The 12,065-nt window shown below is 44.0% G+C and overlaps 1 protein-coding gene across 1 annotated transcript in view; it reads left to right on the top strand.

Moving 5' to 3' along the window:
• The first annotated feature begins 6,121 nt into the window (after positions 1–6,121).
• Positions 6,122–12,065, top strand: part of LOC120846642 — a 31,886-nt gene continuing 25,942 nt past the window's right edge. The window contains exons 1-3 of the mRNA XM_042293019.1: positions 6,122–6,277; positions 10,806–10,978; positions 11,074–11,162. Coding sequence (XP_042148953.1) covers positions 6,122–6,277; positions 10,806–10,978; positions 11,074–11,162 — 418 coding nt within the window. The remainder of the gene's footprint in view (positions 6,278–10,805; positions 10,979–11,073; positions 11,163–12,065) is intronic.

Below are 12,065 nucleotides of genomic sequence, written 5' to 3'. Positions count from 1 at the left end.
CTCAGCACGGTAACACGAAATTATGGCGTAGCCGCGTAGCGTAAAAGGATGTTAAATCGCTTGCCACCAGATGGCAGGGTCAAGCAGAGTAATCGCACGTAGCTAGGCTAGGTGGCGCTAGGTACCGCCCAATTCATGTTTTACAAAGAAATATTTTTATTTTCTTACGCCACAATTGCGTTTCCTTTTCTTCGGAATCTCTAACACATGTAGACACGTTGCGCACACTACAAACATCAGGTCAACATATATTGAACGCATACACAGGCATCGCACATACAAACATCAATACAACAGCACACTACCCCGATCACTACTACCGAACCCTGCGTTTCCGTCTTTTATAGTGGTCATTTTGAACGTACGGAATTTTTCGGTGACTCCCTAAGCAAAAAAAAATATTCCGAACATGTTCATTTTTTTCCAGCAATGTCATACATCTGAGGCTATTTTTAATGGCTCAGGGGATGAATCTCTTATTAAAAAGAAGACGCTCGATCATGCCATAATTATTTGAAAGCCAATAAATCGAGCCGCTCCAATGTGGTTCCAAGCCATGAGTTTGTTTTCCCGCATGGCCCTTCGTAGCCAGTATTTATATTGTAGTGTTCGTTTTTCTATTTGTGCTGTTCGCGCAAAGCTGCAATTGCCGTCTTGAATTAATCTCTGTAGAGCGGATATCCACTCAGCTGGAAGTGATGCTTCACGGGCACAGAAATCGCTTTTCGATCAACTTGAATGCAGTCAAAGCCGCGACTTCCGACAACTGTTAAGTGTACGGAGCTGCGCCGTTGCGAGCTCGAAAACTTCTAGCGCTCATCCCAGCGCGCCACTTAGAGGGCAGTTTCTACAGGAACCGTAATATATTTAAACAGTAAAATAAAGGATAGCGTTTTTTTTTCGATTTTGCCTGTCTTTTTTTTTTTTTTACGCTAAACTTCCATTATAAATATACGTACTTTCCGTCATACTTTCGTAGTGTTGTCTTTTCCCCAGAGCGCAATCGCTCTCGGGGACCGACAGTCACATTGGCCACTGTACGATAGGAGCTTACCGTTCAGACCAGCGTTCCAACATGACTATCCACACGTCGATCGACTGCACCTAATCCCTCAAGTGGTTTTAAACTCTTTAATGTAAAGCGGAATGTCATCCTGCGACATCCCGGCCCCTCCGATAACGGCCCGACTAGCGGCATCAATGCCCGACAGTTTACGTCATCTCATCTTGTTGATACACCACTGATACGCGAACACACGGTCACATCGGCGATAATTCCAGCCTTCTGTTCACAACCCACAACACTGCCATCACGATGTCGCTGACACGAAGAAATACAGAACCACGTTGACGATGTTGCTGACACGCAGAAGAATCACGTTGAACGCCGGTTGGCACTCGGCACGGGACAACGGAACCGAACTCAGCACGGATGGCACCCAGGCAGCCGGCAGGAAAACCTGCCTTCCTTGGACGCAGTTCCCGCGATTTCCATAACGTCAAAAACGTCGACACAGTTCCTCGTGGTTTCGCTGCTGTAGTTCCGCGTGTGTCCCGCAAATTGGAGACGGCCGCGACGGCCGTCTTACCCAGTGTATGTAGCGCTGCTGGCACTGCTCCGGAACTTCGCTGTTTCTAGCGGCTTCGTTTGCTCGTTTGATAAAATTAGTGGTAAAGACGTCAATGCAACCGAAATGTTCTGCACGTTTGGACTAGAAGACGGAATTACAGGCGGCCTTCGCTGCCGCTGAAGCTCAATCAACTCAACATTAATTTATTAAATAAACAACGTGCGCGATGTGCTCGAGAAACGAAACCGAAAGAAGATGGGTCGGGAGGGCGAAAGCTTTCTCCGGTCTGCCTGGAGGAGGAAAACGTCTCGGAGAATAATAAGGACTTTAATTTTCCTTTTATCGGTCTGGGTTTGTTTATGTGTGTTTTGGTAAACAAAAAAAAAAAACAAAAACAAAAAAAAAAAAAAACACTTTTTTCAGGATCGAACCGTTGACCACTTGGTCAGTAGCGCGATGTTCTACCTCTGCGCCAACTTTCATCTGAACTGCCGTTCCTCCCTTCTCTGGGCAACTTGTCCGCAACAAGGAGGAACAGTTGCTTTTGCTACCTTTCTCCTCCCTTTTTTCTTAGAGTGCACACCGGCCTGCGTGTGCAATGCAGCATGCACGGTATTCAGCTCAGCACAAAAGCCTAAGCAGTCTTGAGTAGTAACGCGTTACTAGTAACGCGTTACTGTAATTTCGTTACTTTTTTGGTAACTTGTAACTGTAACGAGTTACTTTTTAAAAATGTAACTTGTAACTGTAGTTCTATTACTTTTTTCTGAGGTAACGATGAAAGTAACGACGTTACTTTTGTCGTTACTTTACAGTTTTTTATGAATAACATATCACTGAACAAGGGTACAATTTAGCCATTTTTTGCGCTTTACAAATTGTCTCTTCCGACATTTCGAGTGTCAAGTTATTTTTTGCACAGACTTGTGAATACGTTCTTTCTCGCCAGTCACGTCCCGAATATAGCCACGTGTAGGTTTGGTGTAAAAAAAAAGTAGTTATCTTTAGCAGGCGCTTGTACTTTGAGACTGAACACTTGCATCTTAGTGTCTTGAAGAACTATCTCTTTCGCGGTTTTTCTTTTTTTCTGCGCAAACGCTTTTTAATCGGGTGAATCAAACGTGAAACAACAATACACGCGGAGGGGACTGCGAATGTTTCGTATTTTGATTAGCGCCGCCACTCCGCACTGTGCATGTTTCGTATTTTGATTTGCGCCATTAGTTAGGTGTAGTGTCTACAGTCGAGGCAAAATTTACTGCTGTATGCGCGGGGTTTATTTCTGGCTTGCCGGGTACAAACTGAAATATGTCCAGGGACTTTATGAACCCAGCGCAACCGTCAACGAGCCAGCAATTTGCTAGTGGTACCAAGGATATAAATGTTGATAAGAACAAAGAAAAACTACCATGGCCGGCGTACAGAGAGTATTTTGCTGACGTGGAGGAGGCTACTAACACCTTGACTGCAGAAAACGGCACTCTATTGCCTCACCGCCTACCCGGCAATCAAAAACCTTTTCCGGCGAAACAACACAGCAATGCCAACCAGCGCGTTAGATGAGCGCCTGTTCAACAAGGGCAGGGACGTGTTCGTTATCAAACAAGGGAAACTTTCAGAAACTAATTTCGGGAAGCAACTGCTGCTAACTTACAATACGAAGTAAAAAACACACTTTTTAATTTTATGCAAATAAACTTGGTGAAAAGCGTTTTCTAGTTTTTCCTAATTTTTTTTTGTTATAGAAAAAGTAACTGAAAAGTAACGTCGTTACTTTTTAAAAGTAACTGTAACTGTAACGAGTTACTTTTTTGTTGCGGTAACTGTAACGGTAACTTCACTACTTTTTTTCTGAAGTAACTGTAACTGTAACGAATTACTTTTTAAAAGTAACTTACCCAAGACTGAGCCTAAGTGGGTCAAGCTTGCATTCACTGAGCCTGCTTTTGAGATAGATCAGGCACTTAACGTCACTTCGTCAATTGTTATAATTTTTTACATTACACCGTGCCCCGCGCTCTATTGTAGAAGATGACATGGACATGCCCATAAGGACTCTGGGCATGTGCACAGGCCTTGTGTTGAGTAAACAACCGAGATGTGGGGAAACAAACGGGTCAGAGCGCCCCCTATAGTTCGATCTCCTGCCCAATACACGAACTCATCTCTGTTACGTCACGGCGCGGTGCTGGCGCGTCGGGCGCACTTCCGGTCTGGGCTGTGGGCAGAAGTCCACATGTGAGACGTGCATTCCTGCGTTGTTTTTAAAAGAACCAGGCAAAAACCTGCCTTCTCGTCAAAAACTGCAACTGTGACTGTACAAAAAGAGTCGAGAAAGGTTCGAAGCCAAGTTTCATGTGCTCGTTTCGTCCGAAAACGTGAATATGTGCCGTGAAAAGGAAAAACCAAACGCCGTCGGACCATGATTGCTTGGGCGGGGAGCACTTTGGGTTGAATTCACGGTTACTTGTGGCTGTCAAATTTATTTGTGTTCATGCAACATGAACACCGGAGTACCATCAAGAAGTACGGACCACCTGCAGACTACGTTCAGTGAGTCTTCAAGTTCAAACGGTCGCCTGATCGTTCGAACTGTAGTCTGGTCTTTGAAACGTTTCTGATTGTCGTCTATACTCTTTTAGCCCACACCAGCCCGTGGACCAAATGTTGGCCCGGTACTTCCGATAAGAAGTAAGTGTAGGCCTTAAAAGGCTTAAGATTGAAGGTTGGTAAGCAGGCTCGATGTAAACAGTAGAAACAAGGAGACGTTGATCATTGTTACCAGTGGCCATCACCGACTAGTCATGCCGGATTCACTTGGTCCGATTCTGCTTGCGATTTTCAGTATCGACGTCGACCATCTCACCTACGAATCACGCTTTTGCAGTTCGAGCGACGTCGCGACTGAAAATTGCGAGCGAAATCTCATCATGCGAATCAGGCTTAGCGTTCATTCTGCGGTGTCCACGCGGAATAAATCGCCGCATGTCACATTATTCACGCGAAGTTTTGCGGTGTAACGAGTCTCGGTAATTTCGCTGAGGCAGCTCAAGTAGTCAGGCTTTGTCGAGGAAGACATAGAATCAACAATTCGAACGCGAAACAGGGTAGGGAGACTCACACTGACGCCGACAACATCGCATTTAAATGCTTTATTTCTGGGCGACGGCGAGCTTCTTGCCCACACTCCATCGCGCATGCGCGGCGCCGGTGGCGTCCGCGAGGGGCGCTCCGGTTTGTTTGTAAACATGAGTAGGTGTATAGAGCCTGTCCTCCATTATCATACATATTTAGCCTCTGGAAAAGTAGATTATGATTGAGGTAATCAAATAATTTTCTAAAGTCCACTTATAGGATGTTTCTTCTTTTTAACTTACACAAATTTGTTTAATGAAAGCCGTGGGAGTCACACTTATGAGGTTCGTGAAGGTGAGTTATACGGACAGAAAAATATAGTGTAGGGGGCTACCGGAAACTATCAGTCGGATAATTAAGTTAAATTTGTTAATAACGAAAGTTTACAAATTTGTTAGCTTTAATTAGTGAATATGAAATATGACGACATGTTATAGTCATCAGTGATAGTTGATAAGTCACTCAGTAATTCACAAACAGTATTTCTACCTGCTAAAATTGCAAGGTCGCCTTCTCGCTTAGCTGTACGGTTAAGAAAATAAGTAGCGTGCGAAGGTAGGCAAAAACCTTTACTATCGTCGGTGCACCGTGATTTTGTGAGCACGATGAAGTAAAAACAAATTACATTGATAAAAAAATCTTTTAAGATCAGAGACCTTATTTGGGGCAGACTGTACATTTACGTGGAAACACTTTACAGAGGAACGAGGATCAACTTCAAGGAAACTTCGCAAGTAACGAGGCAGAAAAGACGCACGGTCTGCCATTACAAAAATAAAACAAAAATTGCCTACAACGACGTACGAAGAATCCTTTTAATCACTCGAACTTAAGTAGGTCATCCCCGTCCTTCACAGCCCGTGGTCTTCATCGTTGTTGTTGTTGTTTTTAGATTAGAATGATTTTATTACGATGCCATGCGCACTCATACGGTTTGTCACGGGCTCACTCGTACGCAGTGTGAAGCAGAGCCGTGTTTTTCTCGCCAGGTTTTCAAGAATGTATAGGCCAGATTGAGTTCGGTTCAACGTTCCCTGCGCATGCAGCCAATCTTCTCTCGTGCTTTGCTTCGTAAAGAGAACAATAATGAACTTGGAACGGATCAGAACGTCAGTGATCTTTCGGAAAGGTTGCGAACTCCACAGCGGTGGATAGTTTAACTTGTTTTCCTCAAACCAGCTGTACTCCACATTTAGTCGAAATTTCCAACCACGACAAATATAACTTTTTTTTTTTTTGTTGAAGGTTTTTGAATTTAGGTATATAAACAGGTGTTAAGTGCCATTACTGCAATTTATCCACTCTTCAAAGTGACTTTGCGACCTCTCGTTTGACTTCTTGTGGACAGATTAACAGCTAGATTGCTTCAACGCAAAGGGCGGATTTCAAGACAACATCGGACCCTTGGTCGGAATATGCTGCAAAACGTAGGATCTTTGCTTACAGGCTTAGTGCTAATCGTAAACGCTGCATCAACCGACCCAAGCTCCGACGAGACAAGCGTATGCCAAAACGAGTCAGTACCTGATGGTTTCAAAGACATCCCATCGTCAGAGCAGGACGCCTGGAGTGTAAGTTGTATGGCGAAAATATCGTATTACTTTACAATTATCAGCGATCTCATGAGTTGAGTTCAACTGATTGCATGATTTCTAGAATCTTATAGAGCGCTATTGATCTGCCAATATTCAGTATAAGGATATGTTTTCTATCTCGCTGAATTACATATGTTAATAAATTACATCTCACTTTTTAAATATGCGAAATGTTTGGGAGAAACAAATTGCGCTGTTTTTCTTCCTAATTTGTGTATGTAGATAAAAAAAAAACTAAATTAATTGCAAGAAAATGCACCTTATTTTTTTTTTAATTGGATCTTGTTTTTCAGCCTTTTCACAATATCTTTTTGGGCAGAATGGCAATTTAGAGATCGAAGCGTCGCAAGCGAGAACGGGGTGTCGACAAGTCTTTCGGCCCTGATACCGGATCTTTAACAGATTATAACGGTGTTTCTAAACATTTTTTTGCACATCCCATTTCACTTGAAGTCCGATCGTAGGCAGCATTAGAACCCGATAGAGCCAATCAAGCGGAACCAAAATTGCAAAATCATGGCACTTTTTTTTCCTTTTTTTTTTTTTTTTGGTGTGAGTTTGCTTTATCACTGGCTTGAACAATCACGCACAGAGTACGGCGAGACGAGGGTTCCTTGACGAGAAGACTGCGTAGAGCATAACCGCATAACACATAATCGAGGAAGGAAAAAAAAAAGGGGGGGGGGGTAATACGTGAGACGCTGAGAATACAGGCGAGGTAGAGTGGATTAGTGTCGTGATGTAGGCGAGTTGGTTCATGGTAACGGAAATAAACAGCGCGCAAAAAATACACAGGACGAAAGGAAGGTGTGAACGACACAAGCGCTGAACTCACAACTAAACATTTATTGAAAAAACACCAACGAAATAAACCGCACTATCGCTTCAGCACGTGTCAAGATAGGAAATTTCTTTTTTGTGAAGAAAAACCGATGTTTGGCTAACGCATGCACGTTGCCCCTCTTTCGTTATTGCATACGCTTCCAATAATTCCCTGGTAGTTTTATCTGCGCCCCTCCCGATGATGGTGATGTTATTGAATTGGGGCTGGCATTTACAGGCAGCACATTGCAGAGGCAAGTGACCCCCAGCGGTCGACCGGAGTGTCCAGTCATGCTCACGTGCCCTGTCATTAATGCATCGGCCAGTTTGGCCGATGTACACTCTTCCGCAGCTTAGTGGTATCTTGTAAACCACCCCCACCACACAATCAACATACTTGTTCCTGTGCCTTACGGCACATTGGCTCCTGCCCCTAGCCTTATCCGCAATTCTAGGGCAGAGTTGCGCCAACTTTCGTGGCGCCGAAAAAACAACAGCTAGGAACGTCAAAGCGCTCGGCTACCTTTTTCAAATTGTGCGAGAGTTTGTGCATGTAGCGGAGTACCTGGGGTCTGGTTGCGGGTCTCTCTTTTTTCTGACTTGACCCTCCCTTAATATTTTTTAGTAACGTCTGCGCCACTGCCAGTATAACTGACTCTGGGAAGCCGACATCCGTCAGCCGCTGTACCTGCATCTTAAAACTTTCTGACATTGAATGGTAGCACGACTTTTCCCAGGCAGTCTGGAGGCAAGAGGACGCAATGCTCCTTTTTACTAGTTTAGACTGGGCGGAATCATAAGGGAGAAGTCCCTTCTTAGAGCGTGGTTGGTAAAGCCAACACACGTGACTTTCTTCAAAATCTAGTCTAAGGTCTAAAAATTGGAGGTGTGTCCCATCCTGTAGTTCATGGGTAAACCTTAGCCCCCCAGAATGCTGAGCGAACACATCCAACACTGCTCGTTCACCGGCCATATTTTGAGCTTTCGCCGAAGCTTCAGGTAATCCCACCCATCCGCAGAATTGTTCTCGGAAAAGGTATACACTGGGCGCTTCTGCGACCCACCTGGAGGGTCATCGTATGGTGTTGTCCGAGCCCCTACTCCTGCGTTGACTCTACAGGTTATACTTGACGCGAGTGTGCTTGCGTCCCCTTTTTTGTTTTAATCTACCTTAGTTATTTGTTTGTTTTTTCCCATCGTCTTACACCGAACGAGACTGCGAGGAGAAGAAGGATACTCTGAAGTAAAACAGAAAAAGAGTCAAAATTAATGAGCGCTGCCATATCTGCCATTCTGTTCCTTTCCCTTCCACTTAGGATTCTTCACGTTCTCCGCCCAGTCCGCGGTGTGGCCCAGTCTCGGGTGGTTTAAAGGGGTGCTGGATCGAAACTACAAATATACGCAGAAAGTTCGGACATACGCCGAATGGGATCAATAATACGTGTCAGTAATAATTGCACGCTCGTATTGTGAGCCACATTGATATATTTTTCGCTTTTAATTACGAGTTTTGGCGAGCGCTTTAAAAGGCCCTGCAAAAATATTTAAGCGTCTACCTTTTCTTGCGGTTTCCACATCTCCTGAGGTTCGGGCAAGCCAGCGGGCGCGGAGAGAGTAACTAAATATCTAGGGGCTCTGAACTCGTCAAACACAAAGTTGGGGCCGACGTTCACGGAGCGAGCCGATTGGACGATCACGACGATGAATTCGCGCTTTTTTCGCCAGCGTCCAATCGACGCGCTCCGCGAACTTTGCTCTCCAACTTTGTGTTTGACGAGCTTAGGGCCCCAGTGCGTCATATTTTAACCGGATGACGGCTTAGACCGGATGACGGATAACCGGCTTGACAAGGCGTCGCAGTCGGCCTCGTCGTCGGCGTGACCACGCGCGTTGCATTATGGGACGTTTCCCCGCTAAAGTTAGCGGAAATATTTTCCCGCCAAGTTTAGCGGGGGAAATTCTTCCGCTAAATACAGCCAGAACGTTTCCCGCTAAATTTAGTGGAAAGCTTTTCCCGCTAAGATTAGTTGGAAATTTTCCCTGGTAAATTCTGCGGGGAAATTCACGTCACGTGACCTCAACACCAATTCACTTTCCCTGCTAAATTTAGGAAAGAAAATGACGTCAGGAATTCGTGTCACGTCACCTATGAACAAATTCAGCGGCAGGAGGAAAGGAGGAGGAGGAAAAAGGAGGAGGAGGAGGGACGCACCTTCCCCTCCGTAACCCTCCCCTCCTCCCCCTCAAGAGCTGCGTTCTCGTTTCCCATTGCAGAGATTTGTAAACGTATTTTATTTATTTTTTTACCTGAAGTTCAGAAATCTAACCAAGGGGATTGAAAGTTTAGAAATGTTTGGTACTATCGAACTTACTACATTAAATATTTTGAGGACTTTTAAATCTTTAAAGTTGAATTACGCAAAAAAAAATATTTCATTGATTGGGAAGCTTCGAATCTGTTGCATGAATAAATTCACCAATTTTGAAGCTTTTCGAACTTCGTCCGTCCTGAAATCTGAAATTTTCGAACTCGAATTCTCAGGAACCTCTAAATTTTCGACCTTTTCGATTTAGAACATAAGTAGGCTTCGTAAATTGCAAAATTTTGGATTTGAACCGTAAGAAAGCTCGACGTTTTTTAAATCTTTCGAATTCTGACCGTTGGAGGTATGCGAAATTTCTAGTTAGTACCGTGAGTAATTTTTGAAACCGGTTGGTTCTGCGAAGACTTTAAAAATGTCCTCGAACCGTATACTTTGTTTCAGCTTAAGTCGAGGGGCAACCGATGCTACAAGTGCGATCATCTCGCCCTAAACAGTGCTTTTATTATACGAGCGCTCGTGTTAGGCAGGGACGCTAAAAGCCCGGTGCTCGTGCTTGAAACCAATCGGTTGCGCCTATAGAAAGTGTAGAAAGTATTCACTGGGCCCCATATTTGAGGGCGATGTTTAGGGCGCATGCTCACAATGAGCTCACATTAATAGGCTGCTAAGACCAGCAATCTTGATGGTGCTGAATGCACGTTGCAAAAGAACTGTGGAAACTGGCCGTCAGCACGCGCTCAGCAGTCGCGCACACAGCTATGGCCGCCAGTGAATACTCCCTATAGGGTGCTTGAGAAAATAAAAAAGTATTCTCGGGAACAAACTACCACCAAATGCAGATCGCAGAGATTCCAATAAAACATATTATTAAGCAAAATATGAACATAAGACACACTGATTAACTTTTTTTAATTAAGGAAAATACACATATGATTCCAATTAAAAACATTCTCAGCGTAATAAAAAAACCTGGATAGCTCAATTTTATGACGTCTTGAAGCACTGAGGAAGCTCGAGGGCGAGCTAAAAGTTACCGCTCGTGCAGCAGGCACAAGGCCGGCGATGCGAAACACGGATGATATTCTTGTCATCCATTTCATTCGTTCGCGTTATCGCATGAAACAACCGTGGCTAACCACTCGTTACCAAAAAAAATAATGTTTTTCTTTTTTTTACGTTAGTGTTGGGTACGTTTGGAAATCTTTGCAGATACATTCTTATCAGGGCGGACTCGCGACTCACGCAAAACGTCGTAGAGGGAATCACATGCAACGTTGTTCCTAGACACTGACACTTCATAAGCAATAATCACTAGGAGACATATATGCACATCTAAAGTTTTTTCTCTGTCTGCATAGTTTATCGCTGCACCCGGAAACTTCATGTACGTGCTGTACAGAAATTTTCACAGTGACCGTCAAAACAAAGGAACAAATAAGTGTGTCATGGTACAGAAAGTTCCCTATGACGATACAGCGGAGACAAGATTTGCTAACTACACAAAGTGGTACAATGAAACAACATGTGTATCGTAAGCAAATATAGATTTCATTCCTACTATACCAAGCTCTCAGTTAAAAACAAACATGAAGCTTATTAGCGCACAACTAACAAACTTGTTTTCAGGTACGCGATGCAATCGTTCTACAAAGTCGTAATGTTGGATGGAAGTAAAGGTAGAACAAAAAACGTGTTGGCTGCACGACATAAAGTTGGTAAGCATCAAACACCCTTTACGAGAATGCTGATAGCTCGTCGTGACACTGTCTTAAGGCCCGTTCACACTCTTGCGACCGAGTACGACTGAGAGAGACGAGATCTCTTAAAACTTGTTAAATGTTTTTAGAATGAGGGAACACACTGGGCATTGTGGCGCCATCTATGCGGTGACCCTGGAACTGCATTTCACAAGAGCGAAGGTTTTGCGGGATTTCATAGGTCAAATGTGCATAATACCCATAGAAAGGCTCGTTTATAACATTGAAAAAAGTTTTTCGAGCCAAGAAAGAAAGGATAATGCGCGAGAAATAAAAAAAAAATGGCGGACCGCCGAGTTTACACTGCTTCCCAATAGATGGCGCCAGTGTGTTTTCTGGTTTAAGAAGTTTTAAGGAACCCAGGTTTAAGAGGTCGCAAGAGTGTGAACGGGCCTTTAGAACGCACGATTAAAAAGTAAACAATTCCAGGTGTGCTTAATGCATTCCAAAAATTGCTGCGCGCGAGCCTCGCAGATCAACGCGAATGATAGCATTGAGAGGCAGGTCAACGCTTGTAGCATTTAGAGGCAGGTCAACACGAATGACGGGATCGCGAAAAGCAATTGCATTCCAACACACAATCTGCTTGAACAGAATGATCCTGGTGTATCAAATGTTGATTGTACCTGTGAAAATCACGTTTTTTATGGCCTAATCGTTGTTAGCGCGCATCGTTATTTGCTGGAAAAGCCCCAACTAAGCACGTTCGACCAAACAGGAAATGAATACAATGATATCTTTCAAGTTACGAAAGGACTTAAGAAACATTGACCGCTTGTTGGCTACAACTTTGTTCGATCGCCTCACTGAAGGCGATTTTAGCCGTCAACGATAAAGAGCATTTCCGCGCCTCACAAGAGC

Source organism: Ixodes scapularis, unplaced genomic scaffold, assembly GCF_016920785.2.
Source record: "Ixodes scapularis isolate PalLabHiFi unplaced genomic scaffold, ASM1692078v2 PGA_scaffold3__209_contigs__length_174095766, whole genome shotgun sequence".
NCBI lineage: Eukaryota > Metazoa > Arthropoda > Arachnida > Ixodida > Ixodidae > Ixodes > Ixodes scapularis.
Note: the sequence above shows the minus strand (reverse complement) of the source record. Positions and strands in the feature narration are given on the sequence as shown.